Raw genomic sequence first — 17,863 nt, 5'->3', positions numbered from 1 at the left:
AACTTCTTATCTGTGGTACTTTTTACCAATCTGGACACTCAGTCTGGAAAATCACCCCTTTTAGTTCTGGGTATTTTTCTATATTATTTTTTGATAATAAATAAAATTCTTTGTTCCCTCTGTTTCCTTGTTCTCGAAACTCTATTAGCTGGATAATGGACCGCTTTGTTTTATCCTTTTGTTCTAGCAGTTTTCGTCTATTTTCCAACTCTGTATTTGTGCTCTCAACTGTGGGAGCTCTCTGTAATTTTTAAAATAGAATTTAAGATTTTAATTTTCCATGGAATCATTCTTATGTTTTGATTGCTTCTTAAAATATATTGTGGGTTTTTTTTTTCATATGGGCAAAATCTTCTCTAATCTTTCCTAGGACACTAACTATAGTTTTTTAAAGTATTAATTTGCTTCCTGCATTGTCCTGATTTCCTTTATCCTCTTTGTTCTGAGATCTGTTTGTAATGTGAGACGTTTTCTCAAGCAGTGTGGTGATTTCTGGCTGGTCTTCTTATTTAACAGTGAGTTCTAAGAGGCTGACTGGAACCTGTATGTCTGTCTGTGGTAGCTTCCTTTTGGTTGTCATGTGGGACCCTGCTTTTTCACTGGGGGGTTCCCAAATCCCCTAAGGACAGTATCTGGGTGTCTTCCCTGGCACACTCCACTTTCCCCAGGGAGGAATCTGCTGGTGTCCTGCCTGGGCTATCAGGGCCTAAGCCTCAGTTCAGGGAGGTGAGAGGAGAGAGGGTGAAGGTCCAAGGGCTGAGTATAGGGGCTCCCATTTAATTTTCCTCTCCATTTTCAGCACGGTGACTGAGTGTGAACTTGGAGTTGTTCTAATTCCGTGTGTGTGCGTGCGCACGTGTGTGTGTGTATGTGTGTGTTTTCTACAGTGGAAAGCCTCCTGCTGTGGTGGGAGGACCTGGGATCTAGTTAGCTCCTAAAATAAACTTCCAAACATTCCTCTTGCTTCCAGGCTTGCCCCGCACCCCTACATTCAGAGATGTCTGCTACCTCCAACTGCAGAGCCTGTAGAGAGTTTTCTAGGGAAACACAGCCTAATTCCTACCTCTCCCCCTACAGGCAGCCCAGCTGTCTCTCAGCTCTGCTGAAGGACCATCCCTCCATCCGCTTTGCTTCCCCCAAATGTTTCATGCACTAAACTTATTTTCCTGATGTATTTGTACTCGTAAGATTATAACCGTTTTCCTTCTACTGTCATCTTAGTAAGGTTTGGGGAGAGAGTGGGACTAAAAATGCACACACTTAGTCCCCATCTTTAACAAGACCATTTATCTGTAGATTGTGCTTTGTTTGTTTGGGGTCAAGAAGAGGGGGTGAAATGGAAAACATGGGCCAGCTCTTTCCAAATTATTCCTATTTAGTCAGGATCCTGATGGTTCTACTGATTGGTTTTCAAGGGTTCTTCCACGGCCTTTCCTGGGCAGGATAGCTTCTGTGCCTCACTGCCCTTACTCCCACCAGTGGGTAGAATGCTGGTAGGTGCTGAGTGCCAGAACACCACAGGCTCTAAGTCCCCATTATACTAAGTTCATTTGGAGCCAGCCTTTCCTCCACAGAGAATGCTCAGAGGCAACATTCCAGAACAGCTACATGCGTGTTTTCCCTATCCTGGGTCCAAGATGGCGGTGCTGGGTCAAATACACCAGGATTGACTGCATCTAGCCCCATACACCTTGGTCTGGTCTTTCATTCTCAGGACCTCAGTTTCTGCATCTATAAAATGGGGTCTTGAATTGAAAATGTTCTCAGGCTCTTCTTTCTTTTTAAACTCTGATAGCCTAAGATTCTATTAAGACAGAAGAAAGTAAAAAACAAAACCAAAACCAACCTATCAAAATAGTATAAATAGCTAGATACAATCAATTCATAAGTTTTTTTTGCTGCATGTTTATTATACAATAGTGAAGGATATGGCTCTTGCTTTCAAGGACTTTGCCACTCGGTAGAGAGGTAAGTCACATATAAATAACCTATCTAAGACAGAAAGCAGGAGGGCTTATTGGAGTGCAGTAGAGACTATATTGTGGAAGTCAAGAGGAGAGAGATGATTTCCAACTCAGGAGAACTGGGAAGGCTTCATGGAAGAGGTCTTCCATTTGAGACACAATGAAAGTAGGGGAGAGAATAGTCTCTGAAACAACATCTTCCCACATGAATCATGAAAATCCATGACCAGGAATAGACCCAGGTGGAGGCTCCGTATGTCTGGGGGCTTGGCAAGAGATGATAGGTGACAGCCCAGGGCAGGAGCATCTGGAGTCCAGGAGCCACAACATGGGGTGATAAAGTATCCTAAAAGGTTGTCACAGGGGCTATCAGGAGCAAGGGATAGTTAGACACCTAGGCAAGCAGGCAGCATTAAAATCTGTGCACAGGGACGTGATGCTAGCCATCAGCCTGAAGTTCAGAAGAAAGATTAGATTCTAAGCAAGGAGCATCTTCAGTAGAGTGGGCTTTGCCAAAAGCAGAACAGGATTCCACTCACAGAGGAACCGAGGAACCAGTCGGGATACCTAGCAGGAGCTCAGACCTAGGCCAAGAGGCCCGTGTCTGGTATCTGCTGGATCTGAACCGTGTTGCAGCGGGATTGATTCCTGGGAGTAAGATCAAGCCTCACTATCAGACTGAGGTGTGGTCGAGTGGGACCATGGTGATGTTGAGTCTGAGAACATGGAAGGTCTTCCTAGTTTGGGGACAAAACATGAGCTTGTTGGGGGAGAGAGAGGGAGCAGCACTTAAGAGCACTCATCTATGAGAAATTGAGGGATTTCAAGGTTGGGAATCATTTGAGTTGCTCAGTGAAGGATGTGGATGGAAATCAAGATTAAGTTTGGAATGTGTCAGATAGGGAAGATAATGGCCTGAGCAGGGTATTTGCAGGGAAATGGCAAGGGAAAGACAAGATATGAATGTAACCTTGGGGAAGGAACTTTAAACTTTTTTTCCAGATGGTACCAATAAAAACTTCCACTGGCTTTTTAATGTAGAAATCAGTGCAGCTGGCATAGGTTCAACCATCTAGGCATGCTGGCTCTCTGGAGGAGAAGAGTCATCTGTGACCTTGAAATAGAGTGCTGCTAACCATTTATGTGGGGGCTCATCTGAGGAAAAAGGCCATGGCCTGACATTACAGTGTGACACTGGGCCAATAATTAACCTAGCTAGTACTGATTAAATTATCATTCTTACATCTTCTGATGGAGCTATTATTTATTATGGGCCTGTTATATGTATATAATCTTATCTCAGATCCTATATGACCAGTCTTATTATTCCCATTTCACGTATGAGAAAGTTGTTTAGTGAATTAAGCAACATGAGCAAGTTCACACAACTCATACGTAGCAGAACTAGGCTTCAAATCTTGGTCTGTCTGAACTGACACACTGAGATCTTTCCAATAATCCTATATTGCCTCTGACTACTAAAAAAATCTTACTTATGTATATTTCAGTAGAAAGTAGTAAATCTAGCTCTTTCCTTCCTTGTTTGAATTCTTGTAACCCAAACTAAAAATACCTTTAAAACATCACACGTATATTTTGTACAAACTGGAAAAGTACTTGTAACTTTTCTTTCATTTCTTACAGTTTCATGGTCCTTTACTCACCTTGGTTGACCTTGTAGATCTGTGTGTAGATATTTCAAAAGGTTGTGTCTACTTGGAGCAGATGCATTTCATTCACAGGTATGGTGATATTCTAGATACAAGGTTCTTAACGGACATTGAAACAATAATCACCTGTGGTTTGGGTAGAACATACAAGATAATCAAACGTTTCGTGACTTCAAAATAGCAAAAATTTTTGTAAAAAGTATCTCTTCTCTAAAGACCTGCTAGGGTTCCTTGTCTGAGCTCTGAAACTTTGTTATTAGTATTATTAAATAAAGCTTTTGCCATAGGGATCTGGCAGCTCGGAATTGCCTCGTGTCTGTGAAAGACTACACCAGTCCATCACGGGTAGTGAAGATTGGGGACTTTGGACTCGCGAGGGACATCTATAAAAATGATTACTATAGAAAGACAGGGGAAGGCCTACTCCCAGTTCGGTGGATGGCTCCAGAAAGTTTGATGGATGGAATCTTCACTACTCAGTCTGACATATGGTGAGTTTAACAGTACACAGAGGTATTCAGGCAGACCCAGCCAATGTCAGAGCCAGAACAGAAATGAAAGGTCATCTAAACTTGTGGGACTAGTCCCGAGTCTCAGTATTTTCCTCCCTCACCCTCATCAGTTTTGATCCATTATCTTAATCATAAATGTGAAATAGATACATTTACTTCAAGGATTCTATCACTGTCCAAAAGCATAGTGGCTGTGACTAATAGGAATTCATAAATATGACCAGTGTCCAAGTATGTGTCCAAATGCCTACTCTTCTGGGAAGTGGGGGTCATTAATTTATAGGTAAGAGTTTAAATCATGGATCTCAAAAACAGTATGGCATTGGGGAGGTTTGGGCATCTCTTTATTACTAGAATTGGCACTCATGTTGGCTCGTGAATCCCAAATTTTGATTAGATCTACTCAGTAACTTTTAAGCTGGACTGGCCTCAGTCAAAATTGGTGATGAGAGAAAACTGGACCTCAGTGTTGCCAGTTCACATTCATGCCTTTCCTCTCCATGTTTACTAGCGTTCAAACTCATGGGGGAAAAGTTGAAATGCTTTCTTGCTTACCCCTACATTAGTCTGCACATCGATAACTATGAAAGCCTTAAGTAATAGAGGTTTGCAGCGCAGTTTCAGCTGGGGAGGAGGAACAAAGTGTGTGTTTGTGTGTATGTGTGTGTGTGTAGCCCCTAAAACTTCCTATCACCTTTGAAGTATTGCTTGTAGGCAGTTGCTTTTTCTACTTTTTCTTGAGGTCAACTTACTTTTAAGTCTCCCATTTGCCTTTTATGGGGCCAATAATGCCAATCACAAAGCAGACCCCAATAGCCCCAGGAATAATTACATTGGACAAGCTACTCTAAACATGATGTTTGTAATAAGTATAATTAAAGTAAACTCTTTAACATCCTTAGGTCTTTTGGAATTCTGATTTGGGAGATTTTAACTCTTGGCCATCAGCCTTATCCAACGCATTCCAACCTTGATGTTTTAAACTATGTGCAAACAGGAGGGAGACTGGAGCCACCGAGAAATTGTCCTGATGATTTGTAAGTTAATAATGCTAATATAAGCACCTAAAAGCCCAAAACATTTGCCAATGCAGTCTTATGCCTCACTGGCATGGTGTTTTAAAACAAAAACTTGAATTTATATATTTGTGTTGTCTACGTAAAATGTAAGTTGGTGGTAACATTTAATTTACTAAATACATGATGATGTCTTTTATATATGCATGATAGTTCACTTCAGAAACAAAATTTAGAAGAGTAGAATATATTTATACTCTTGATAGATGAATTCTGATGAAGAAATACACACATATTCATCTTATTTTGGAAGATCTAATTTGGCTAATATCTTGATTTGCGTATTAGGAGATTCTATTAAATAGGAATATATTGTTTAAATGTTGGATTGCCTCTGTTGATGCAGCTGATACTGGGACATAGTACTATTAAAAATTACATGGGTTGCGATCTATTTATGAACTTAACACAAAGTGACTAAGAATTAGTGACTCTATTAAACCAAACCTGGTGACTATTGAAGTCTAATAAATTCATGATTCTCAAAAGAGTAAGTGATTTTGATCTAACTGTAAAGAAAAATAAGCCCAGTTATTTTGTTGAGTAAAATCTACCTTCTTGTGAAAAACTTCAGCAGATACAACAAGTCTTGAAAGTTTTCCTAAGGGATGTTTGACCCAAAAAGTTTCGAAAGGAACAAATACTGAACAAGTATAGAGGCTTCTGTTATGTGCACAATACCAAGCCATATAGTGTATGGAAAACATGGGTGTTCAACCCAGAAGCCCAGCTCTTCAGCATCTCAGAATGTGTTTTGAAAGAAAAGAAATGCACCCGGAACAGTTGGATAACAAGCCCACATGTAATAAAGTGCTAAACTGTGTGGTACAGACAAGTGCAAAAGGAATTAGCAGTATGCGGATACGCACGAGGTTGTACTGCCTTGACCATGCTGTGTTATTTTAGAGGATTATTCTGCCCGGAGCCAAAGGATGATTAAGAACTGGGCACCTTGGTTGGATGTTCTACCGGTGAACATTTCTGTATTATTTAAATCTTGCAGCTAGAAGATGAAGAAGAAAAAAAAATATTTGAATCACTGCTTATTTCTGATTGAGTTTTTACAGACTCTGGGACATTTATAGGGAGATCAGATGTACACATACCCAATCATGTTTGGTGACCATGCTTAAAAAGGATTCATAGTCCTTTTGGGAGAGATGGAAAAATTCTGGAAATGGGAAGTCAGAAATTATACAGAATTTGAAAACCTTTGGTCTAGGGTTTGAGGAAAAACCCCAGCATACCTAAGCATGAAATGTTTTTTTATTGGCTATCACACTAATCACTTCTTTGTATCTCTTATGTATCTATCAAATGCTCAGAAGAAATTTTCCTCCGAATTTCAATTGTACCAAATTTTTGTTATCCTGTTAGCATTTTATCTGGCCTCTTCCCCCCTGCCCCGGGGGTACCATATACCTCATGGCAAGTACACAGTTTTTTGGTTTTTTTGGATAGGCACTTTAGGAATTAATCACTGAAGTAGATATTTTGATGGATGTGTTCATCTATTTTGGAGAGGATTACTGGGAGGTTGTGGAGCAGAAAAATATAGGTATGTTGAACTTTGCTCTACCAAGGTGTAGCCAAATATGCAACTGGAAAGAGGAGGAACAAGCATTGCTAGAAAAGTACTAGAAAAACATTTCTGTTTATAGGCAGAAAGAGATGCTCTATGTAACATTTGTATTCTATATTTATATAACATAAATTTCTATAACTTCTATAACTATATAACTTCATATTCTATATAACTTTATGTTGAATAATTCATTGGTTGGATACATTATTGCCCTAATTTTATAAAATCATAGTTCGCTTAAAGCCCAAATTTTCCACTGGTGGCTTTGAAGTTGATGTGAACATGTCATTAAAAAGTAAGCCGTGTTCCATCCCCCTGAGCGTTGCAACCTGTCAGAGCCCCCGGAAAGGTTAAGGATCCATTGCCATCCAGGAAAACACATGTGCTAGGAAATGGAGCTCTCAGCCATGCCATTCAATCTGGCCACGGCCTTAAGTTGTCATGATAAAGATTAACTACTCTCCTTAGAGTACAGAGGGAACTGATTTTTATTTGAAGCAGTTCTTGGAGATCACAGGCCCAGCTTAGAGGGTTGAAAGTCTGCACTGAGCCCCATAGCACCTTCTATTCACTGCCTAAATGCTCAGCACCTGGGTGCACTCTGGGTCAGGTGAGCACAGAGACGGCTACGCTGTGTTCAACTATTAATGGAATGCAGGAGTTCAGAGCATTCCTGCCCTTCTTTCCATAGCCTGGGATGTATGCTGGAAAGCCTGGTCCTCAGTATTCTCTTCAACTCTCGGTTTGCACAACATCCATGCCACTCTTGAGAAGAAACGGATCAAAGGGCAATCTACTTCAAGTGAGAGCTCTTTGGGGTTCTCTGACAGAGGTATCACAGTGGTAACGAAAACTACTGGAGAGAATCTCGAATGTAAGAGGCGACAATGGGAGGGTATGAAGGTTCACCATCTTTTCTTCACCTCTTTAAAAATATGTACACCTAGATGCTAATTGTCTCTTTGGGATTGGTTGTAACAAGTAAGGGAGTTCTGGAAAATCTGTATTTTATGTGCTTTGTTTTAATACCTATAGAAACTCATCCCCTTCATACTGAATGATGATGTGAAATTTTCATCTGTTAAATTTCAATTGCTTTATGAGTTCAAGGGCTATAATACTCACAGAGACCAATAATGAACATGGCTAACGAGTCTCATGCTATCTTAAAAAAACACTGAGGCAAAGAAGAGTAAAGGGTTGGCATGGTGAATTTAGGAATTTGAACCTGAACACTTAGCCAAGTGAAATATTTCAAGTATGAGTGAGTATTTTGTAGAGCTAGAAAAACCAGCCTAGGGAAATTTTAAGAAAGCGAATGACCTGTAAGTTTATTTAGAGTACTATGTTCAAATACTTGTAAGTCTAATGTAGTAAAAGCATGATATTGAATTGTGACAAGCACAGTATTGTAAGGGAAGACCCGATGCCAAAGATAGAGTTGTTGTTATTAATTTATCTGAAAGCTATGAGAAATGCATGTTTCAGGAATTGTTAAACTAATAAATGTCTTTTCATTCCATTGCCACCTCAATGCTGTTTAAGAGTGAAAGTTGCACTCCCCATTTTTAAATGACTGTTGCTTTCTAGAGCTCCTTTTTCTTAATCTAGGGCAATTCCCTGCTCATTTGCTCCTGGATGGTAGGAGAGAAAAATTTGGTTTACTATCAGGTCATGTATTTTTGCCATCTGAAATTAAGAATAATGATTGAACTCAAGGTAACAGAAAGCCCCTTAGACAAAAGACAATAGGAATGTCTGTTGAAATAAGTTACATGGATGAAACAAGAGGCTGGAATTTTGGAGGGTCATGTGAGTGGGTGAGAAACAGACTAAGTGGCTACTATAAGAAAGGCTTCTTCCTCCTTCCACCCTCCTTCCTTTTCCCCTTCTTCCTTCTCGCTCTTTTCTTTTCTCTCCTGAATCATCTCCGTTAAGTATCTTGAGACGTTTAGGGAAATGAAACAGGTTAGGGGTGCCTGGGTGGCTCAGTCCGTTAAGCGGCTGCCTTCAGCTCAGATCATAGTTCCCGGGTCCTGAGATCCAGCCCTGCCTTGGGCTCCTTGCTCAGCAGGGAACCTGCTTCTCCCACTTCCTCTCCCTCTGCCTGCTGTTCCCCCTGGGTGTACTCTCTCTCTCTCATTCTCAAATGAATAAATAAATAAATAAATAATAAATAAATAAAATCTTTTAAAAAGTAATGAAGTAGGTTGTAAACAAATTTAAAAAACCTTCATAATTAACATACAGCAAGTCTTGAGAGATTCTATTTAATTTTTGGCAATATCTTTGAATTGCAACTGTATTTTCAGAAGGGATATGATTTCTGTGGTGAAGTATACTTTCTCCTCGCATCTCTTAGGACAATCCTTAGGTGAATCACCAAGATTCTGCTTTAACTATTAGTTTAAATTGCATGATCAAATATAAATTATGATATTTTATTTCAGAGTCTAATCATCCTTCGTCCAATTCTTTGTGTCATCCCTGTTTTTAAATGAGAGGTACAAAGAAACATGTAAAAGATAGGTTCACAGCCTTGAGTCTCATTTTTAAGAAATAGAGCCAAGTTGGGCACTCTATATCAAGAATGTAAATTCCTGGGACGCCTGGGTGGCCCAGTGGGTTAAAGCCTCTGCCTTCGGCTCAGGTCATGATCTCAGGGTCCTGAGATCGAGCCCTGCATCAGGCTCTCTGCTCAACCGGGAGCCTGCTTCCATCTCTCTCTCTCTGCCTGCCTCTCTGCCTATTTGTGATTTTTGCCTGTCAAATAAATAAATAAAATATTTTTTAAAAATTAAAAAAAAAGAATGTAAATTCCTTGTAATGTATCTGAGGTCAGATGAATACTGGAAACTAGACCAATATTAGGTTTCCCCATAATACTCTGATACTGAGTACCAACTCTGACCTGAAGTGCTTGCCAAGAAACGAAACAGATGGAAATGGACTTTCCATTCCATACTCTAATGGAATGGAGGTTTTCTGTTATAATTTCTAACATAGATACTAGCTATTCCAAATACAATACTTATAATGATTTCTTGGTCATTGTCACCCAGGGATTGAATATATACTTACCCTACCACTGTTGCCATTACCTTAGTCGTCTCACCTTGTCTTCTTTAATAACTTCTTTGCTTCTAATTTACCCTTCTACGGTCCATTCATTCTCCACATATATCAGCTGGAACAATTCTCTAAAATTGTGAAGATCATGAAGATCATGCCTTCTTAAAAACATTCAACAGCTTTGAATCATAGTGCCATAAAATCCAACTCCTAGCCTGGCCAATGAGACCTGCGTGATCTCACCTTCCTCTTCTGATCTCCTCTCTTACATTCTCCCCCTCAAGGACAGCTCTTTGACTACACTGGCTTTTTTTCAGTTTCTAAAATGAGATAGCTCTTTCCAAATTTAGGAATTTATCTGTGCTTTCCCCTCTTCTAGTGTGTTCCCTGCATCCTATCCCCACCTGGTTCCCATGAATAACATCTTATTTTCCTACAAAGTTCCTTGGCTTAAATGTCACTTCTTCAGAGTACACTTCTGAAAGCAACATACTGAGAATGTTCCACCTCTATTAGAGCTCACATTGGTTTTCTTTAGTACTTTTTTTTAAAAGAACTTGTAATTTGTAACTGCATATTAATCTTTTGATATGGTAATGCTAATATTTTTATTTTTTTTAATTTTTTAAAAAGATTTTATTTATTTATTTGACAGAGAGAGAGATCACAAGCAGTCAGAGAGGCAGGCAGAAAGAGAGGGGGAAATAGGCTCCCCGCTGAGCAGAGAGCCTGATGTGGGGCTCGATTCCAGGACCCTGAGACCATGACCCGAGCTGAAGGCAGAGGCTCAACCCACTGAGCCACCCAGGTGCCCCAATGCTAATATTTTTAAAGATTGACTTATTTATTTTTAGAAAGAGTGAGGATCAGTGAGCCAGGGATGGGGAAGGAGAAGGGGCAAGGCAAAGGGAAAGAGAGTCTCCTGCAGACTCCACAGGGAGCACAAAGCCCAAATGGAACTCCATCCCATGACCCTGAGATCACCACCTAAGCCAAAACCAAGAAGCGGACGCTTAACAGAAGGCGCCACCCGCAGTACCAATATCTTTAAATACTTCCCAACTTATGCTTCTTCATCAGTTTTTCTCTCCCTGTCCCCAGTCTGCCCTCTAGGTCCAGGAAGTAAAAAAAGAAAAACAAACAAAATAAAATAAAAAAAAACCCCAAAACAAACAACCAAACAGATACTTTGACCTTTTTAGTAAATCAGTAGACTCAAAAGCCAGGTTTGGAGGAGGGAGAGGTTATCTAGAATCCTTTAGCTCCTTGTTAGTATGTTAAGTGCCAGGTTTGAGTAACTAAAACCTATAATTCTGTGTAAGGATAATCTAATTAAAAAGAGGGAGCAGTAGAAACCCCATTCCTTCTAAGCCCTGGGGAAGTGTAGGAACAAGAGACCTTGACAGATAGAGGTAGGAGGGTGATAATGTTGCATATCTGGGTTCTGAAAAACCTCCTGTAGGCTTCAGTTATGCCAAGTGTGGGCAACTGCCCACCTCTCCCAATTTGGGAGGATGGCAAGTTGATCCTTGAGCAGGGGACCTCTCCCCCATATTGACATGGAGACCCAGCATCAGGAATAAGGTAGAATGGCATGTGCAGACAGAGAATGTCAAGCTTGTACTCACAAGCTTACTTTGCTTTCCACGCAGTGTGAACATTTTGTTGAAAGCTAGATATTTGACCAAGGAACATCCTGTAGCCACACAACGGAAACAGGAAGGGATCCCCCTGGGCCTTGTGAGCATATACAGGATGTGAGGCAGCCTCAGAGAAGGTTATGGCTAGAGAAAGGAAAGGGAGGAGCACTTCAGTGGGAGCTGGGGGCAAAGGAAAGGTAAAGAAACCATGGGCTGCTTGGTGGCGGAACGGACCAGACTAGTCACTCCTCACCAAGTTCCTCATCATCCTACTCTGATAGAAGCAAAGATCTGGAGGGCACAGTGGGGTCCAAAGTGTTCTTTGCTGTGCCATTATAAGTCACATAAGACTTTTACCCAAAAGATATGCTGCCACCATCTTGTAGAAGAGAACAGAGAGAGTAGGAATAGCCTACAAACAGAGATTGAGTTATTAAGCAGAAAAGACTGAGCCTTACTTAAAAAGATTATTTAAAATATGAATTATACCAGGTTTTAAGCTCTATTGTACTTAATGAATTAATTGTTTTTCTTTTGGGTGGGGGGATCTAAGAAAGACCTAATTAGTAGCAGACAGTATAAAAGAGCTATATTTTTTCCTGTTCATAGGAGTGTTAGTAGGGTAAATTTTTGTTGCCATCTTACATTTACTATATATATCTCCCTGTGAGGACAGGAGCCACACTGCCACATTGTGAGCTGTTGATATACTGCTGGTATATAATAAGTGTCCAATAAATCTTTGCTGAATGGATGACCACAGTTAGGAGTGCTACACAGACATTTCTTAGACAACTGCTAAGGAAAAAATAATGTTTAACAAGCCAGCTATTACTGTCTGAGGAAACTGAGTCTCTTACTTCATCTGACAGTATAATGACAGTATAATGATACTCTGGGTTCTGACACTTAAGATCTATGCGGCTTGAAGTAATCTTAGATTTTGCTTGACATGTATGAATGTAAAGTCTTTCTAGTCTTCAATAATTTTTATAGCTGTTAGTTCCCTTAGGTGTTGAGTAATAATTTTCTAAGCATTCTATTTATTTATTTGGATTAACAACTGTTACAAATAATAGCTTTTCCAAAGAAATAGCTTTTCAAAAGAAAGGTGTAATGTAACAAAGTTAGTCATATTGCAAGGCACTATTAAACTAGAAACCAAAGATTTTGCTCTGTTTATTTATATTAATTATGGAAAACTGGAGATAAGTCAAATGTGTTGCCTTCTAAAATGACCTTCCATGGACTATCAGTCCTGGTTGCCTAATGATCTCCAATCACCATTTATGTATCCAGGTGGAATTTGTTGACCCAGTGCTGGGCTCAAGAACCTGACCAAAGACCTGCTTTCCACAAAATCCAAGACCAGCTTCAGTTATTCAGAAATGTTTCCTTAAATAGTATTTCTCAATGCAGAGAAGAAGCAGACCGCACTGGAGTCATAAATGAAGGCTTTGAAGGTAAGTTTGATTCTTTTTCAGATATTTTCTGGTTTTTCTCTCCAGTGTGAATTGAAGAGGTTAAAAATGGGATATACATAGAAGACATTTTATGGTAAATCAGAAGAATAATATATTGGCACCATCTTCATAATAATGAAGTGCTCGTTGTACTCCTCTTTGGAAATTATTTTGAGTTGTACACTAAATTAAAAAAGAAGAATTGTGATATGGCCCCTGGATTTATCATCTGAAGTAGTAAGGAGGAGAATTAATGTGTTAGACTGTTTTTGTGAGATCTGTTCTCCTTTCCCTCCACCCCTCATACTTGTTTCAACCTCAAGTGCAGAGCTGAGTTAATTATATATGGTTAGTTGGTGGTACATTATGATCACTGGTCTATGTGGGGCTTCTCCCTTGTTTGTTTGTTTAGTCCCTTTATCTCCATGTTCTTCTCCTGTTCTATTTCCTTGCTCCTCTGGCCGGGCAACCATTCTAATGCCTTTAATGTGTATCTTTTTATCTGTATGTTTTGCTGCAAAATGTGTATCGTTTTGGACACACAGATGCTGCTGCATTTGTAAAGCTTCTTTTTCTTTCTCACTGAGCACTGTTTTTAAGAGCCATCTGTGTTGCTATGTATATATCTAATCATGTGTCTAACTGCTGAGTAATTTTGCCATGATTTTTGGAGTGGCTCACGCCTTGTTAAGGTCTAGTCTGAGACCACAACTTCAGTAATTTGGTAAATAAGGCAATAATCTTCTGGAAGCTTTCTGCTATAACGGGCAGACTAATGGTTTTGAGTTCAATGAAAAGTACAAAATGAAATTAAAACCCAGTAGTCACTTAATTCATTTCCAAATTCAGATTTATAATACATTGGCCTACTTGGTTAAAATGAATTCTAAAATGATCCAGTTCTAGCTGCTCTAGCACTTCGTCTGGTTATTATAAGTTCCCAGGGTCCTTTGTGAATACAGACGCTTTTGCTTAGAAGGGAAGCTGGCAAGATAGACCACAAGTCAGCATCTCTCCGAAGTCAGTGACTGATGGAGAGGCTGCCGGCTGTCACGGAGTGCAGAGTGAGACCTTTGCCTGGAGCAATGCTCTTGACTAACAGCAGGGAAGAACACACAGCACAGGATGAACACCTGTTTGTCTTGCATGCTGTATATCTGAATATGAATTGGGGGTAACTTAGACTCCATGACATGCATGGAAATAACATGGATCATTTGGCTTCTTGAAATGAGCCGTAAGTGACAGACTGGAGAGGGCTGTGCTTGTCTTGAGCAGGCCTCGGGGCCCTCATCAGAGAAGCCTTGGTAATTGTCCCACACTGGCTCCACCTGCCTGCCCATTGCGGAACTCCGCTGGTTCTGAGTGCCGAGTGCCAGGCTGAGCCCTGAGGAGTGCCAACTGGGGCAGTGGCCCCATCATTTTGGAGGGTTCTGTGCATATCTGTGCCTGTGTGAAGATCACACAGGATAAGGAAAAGCAGACCAGAAGCCATTCTAGATACTATTGAGTCCTTCTCATTTTCTAAGTATTTACTTAATGTATTTCTCTAAATGGAATTTTGATAAAAGTTTTAAACAATTATTTCAGCAGTTATTGACTAGTCGCAAGGCATAGTGTTAAGCACCTAAATTTAATGTGTTTTAAGAAAAAAAAAAGGAGGCAAGAGTATTTCTTTCCTTTGAGCAATTAGAGTCAGTTTCTTTAATACAAAATTAAAGAATACAAAATATAAAATTTAATTGTGAGCACTGCTTTTATTGGCTGTCCTTGTCACAGGACTGCATCTCTGTCCCTGTTATTCTGTTGAAACCATTTGAATCTGTTCCTCTTGGCCTGGTTCTTATTTGTGATAACCTCACATAGGGAAACTTGAGAGAAACCACCATCGGGGTTGTTTGCCAATATGTAAAAGGAAATCTTTTGTTCCTAAAATAGATAAATGGCAGTAACTAGGTAGAGCCCACGGTGTAGACACGTGAATGGCAAGCACAGTGTAGCTTTGCTTGCCTGGTGTTGAAAGCACGTTTTTCTTACTAAATCACTGCTCCTACCTCTGTAAGCAGCACTTAACTGAGAAGACGCTGATTCAAATTTGTGACTGACCCTTTTGCAGACCTTATAAAATTAAGCTCAATTATTATCTTTTTTAAAAGCCTTTAAAAAGAGTTTCTATGTTATTTGACATCAGTCATAAAAATGACTCCTGATTTCTTTCCAGTTTTCTTTCAAACTTTCCCAGTAATTAATCTCGGTAACTGCTCTTGTTATGTTATTTTATAACAGTATCTACATTTTAAAGATCTTTGTTACGTTTATGTTTATGGTTAAAAACATATAAGATTATCCAAACAGAATAAAAGGCAAAAATCTCCTACTTCCTCTCTGTTCTTACTCTCAAGTGCTAGCCATAGTTAGCAACTTGGTTATATGCTTTTAGATATTTAACATGCATTTACAACCATTTACAGAAATATTCATTTATGTATTTTGTATACATATTGGCTGGACTCAGAGATAAAGGTGATGTAATCTAGAGGACCAAGTGGGAAGTAGATTCTCTGCTCAGTTCTATGCTATCTTTTTTCTGATAAGTGAGCTGATGTGTAAGGGTTTGGGGAGCAGATGATTTTATGCTTCATCTTCTTCAGGGAATAGGAGGCATTTTCACTTGCCATATACTGTGGAAGTCCAGAGCAAGGATGCCAAGTCCATATCATATGTCAGAGAGTCAATAAAAGCCACCAGAGAGAGGTAACTTCCAAGCTCAGTTTTGTAGGGAGGTGAGAAAAACAATATTTCAGGACAGAGGCACAGTATGTAGAAAGGCAGGATATAATAAAGAACGGGGTGTATATGGACCCGCATGTAGTTTATCACACAAGAGGGTCGGAGATGGCAAGGGAGGGAATTGGAGGGAGAGTAGTCATACAGAAAAATTCAGGTTAAAAAAATGAAAATGATGAAAGTTGAATTAATGAATGGTAACAGGTATAGAGAGGAAGGAATGAAGCCCAGAGGTAGATGTAGGATTTGGTATCTAACTGAGTGACAGAGAGAGGAGACAATGTTGAATCTTGGTGATTTGTGAAACTAGGTGAAAGTGTTGCTCTTCCCAGAGATGGGGTGCATCGGAGGAAGAACAGCTTTGCACAGTTTTGATTTGAGCAGGCTATGGGCAAAGTGGAAAAGCCTAATATTCAGTTGGAAGGTCTGTCCTCTAAATATAGGGAGTTGAAGTCAAGGGTGTAGATGAGGTCAGTCAATTAGAGTGTACAGAATAAAAAGAGTGAATGGTGGCTGGGATCTAGAGAACAGTCAAGATGTTAGGGACTGGCAAAGAAAGATGGCGGCACAGAGAGGAGAAGCCAGAAAGGGACAGGAAGGTCCTAAGAGAGTATTGTCAAATCCAAAGGAGAGAGGCTCATGAAGGAAGGAGTTGGTCAAATGCTGCAGAGGTAAAGAGCTCCAGGGGGATGCAAGGGTCTTACAGTTGATGTGTATTGTGTTTTAAAATCTATCTCTTTGCTCATGGAGTCCTTTACTTCTAATGTGTTCAGACACTTTATAAAAATCACAGAGGCTGTCATAAGGAGTTTAAGAGGGCCTGAGAGTTGACCTTTACCGTAGCCCCTACCAGAAGTCTCTATGAACCCTTAAGAAAACTTCTTACGGGGCGCCTGGGTGGCTCAGTGGGTTAAGCCGCTGCCTTCGGCTCAGGTCATGATCTCAGGGTCCTGGGATCGAGCCCCGCATCGGGCTCTCTGCTCAGCAGGGAGCCTGCTTCCTCCTCTCTCTCTACCTGCCTCTCTGCCTGCTTGTGATCTCTCTCTGTCAAATAAATAAATAAAATCTTTAAAAAAAAAAAAAGAAAACTTTTTACTACGTTGCATTACCTAGTTCATCTGTGAGGCTGAGATAAGTAACAAACAAATGCTCACATTAAATATAGAGAATAAAATCCTTTTTTAAAAAAAGATTGTATTTATTTGACAGATAGAGATCACGCATAGGGAGACAGGCAGGCAGAGAGAGAGGAATGGAAGCAGGCTCCCCACTGAGCAGAGAGCCCGATGTAGGGCTCGATCCCAGGACCTTGGGATCATGACCTGAGTGAAAGGCAGAGGCTTTAACCCACTGGGCCCCCCAGGCATGCTGAGAATAAAACCCTTTTTGTAAATGGCTTTTATTTATTTTTCTTATCTTTTTAAAATTAAAATTCAATTAGCCAACAGATAGTACATCATTAGTTTCAGATACTCAGTGCTCATCACATCACATGCCCTCCTTAATGCCCATCACCAGTTACCCCATCCCCCCACTCCCCTCCCCTCCAGCAACCATCAGTTTGTGTCCCATAGTAGGATCTCTCATGGTTTGTCTCCCTCTCTGATGGCTTCCCATTCAGTTTTCCCTCCCTTTGCCTATGATTCTCTGCACTATTTCTTACATTCCGCATATGAGTGAAACCATATGATAAATGTCTCTTTCTGATTGACTTATTTCACTCAGCATAATACTCTCCAGTCCAACTAATCTTATTGTAGCCTTTTTTTATGTGCCATTCGCTGTGCTATGTGGATTAACTCATTAAATACTGACCATAGCCCTATGACACGGGTATTTTTATATCACCATTTTACAGATAAGAAGACTGAGATTTTTGTCAGTGGCCATACTGCTGAGGCAGGGATGGAATATGGTTTCTGTCCTAGTACGCCTGGAACATGGCTTCTGCTCTCAGCCTTCACAGAAACATGGCTGTTGTAAGGAAAATACCCACACACTTTCCCCAATTTGTTGTTAATAGTGTGCTGTGCAGCTAGGGATAGTGATAGAACTTATTACTTCTGGCTTGCTAGAAAAGCTACCTTAACCTGT

At 40.2% G+C, this 17,863-nt stretch overlaps 1 protein-coding gene across 3 annotated transcripts in view; it reads left to right on the top strand.

The window, feature by feature from the left end:
• The window catches only part of ROS1 (ROS proto-oncogene 1, receptor tyrosine kinase), a 113,434-nt gene that overhangs the window by 89,481 nt on the left and 6,090 nt on the right, over window positions 1-17,863 (top strand). For 2 of the 3 annotated variants that reach the window (XM_047734437.1, XM_047734436.1), the window contains exons 40-43: window positions 3,609-3,706; window positions 3,922-4,125; window positions 5,049-5,183; window positions 12,819-12,982. In XM_047734437.1, coding sequence (XP_047590393.1) covers window positions 3,609-3,706; window positions 3,922-4,125; window positions 5,049-5,183; window positions 12,819-12,982 — 601 coding nt within the window. Of the gene's footprint in view, window positions 1-3,608; window positions 3,707-3,921; window positions 4,126-5,048; window positions 5,184-12,818; window positions 12,983-17,863 lie in introns of those variants that run through there. The other variant, XR_007128215.1, reaches the window with a different exon arrangement.

This window comes from Lutra lutra, chromosome 6, assembly GCF_902655055.1.
Source record: "Lutra lutra chromosome 6, mLutLut1.2, whole genome shotgun sequence".
Taxonomy (NCBI): Eukaryota; Metazoa; Chordata; class Mammalia; order Carnivora; family Mustelidae; genus Lutra; species Lutra lutra.
This window is presented reverse-complemented; position numbering and strand designations above follow the sequence as displayed.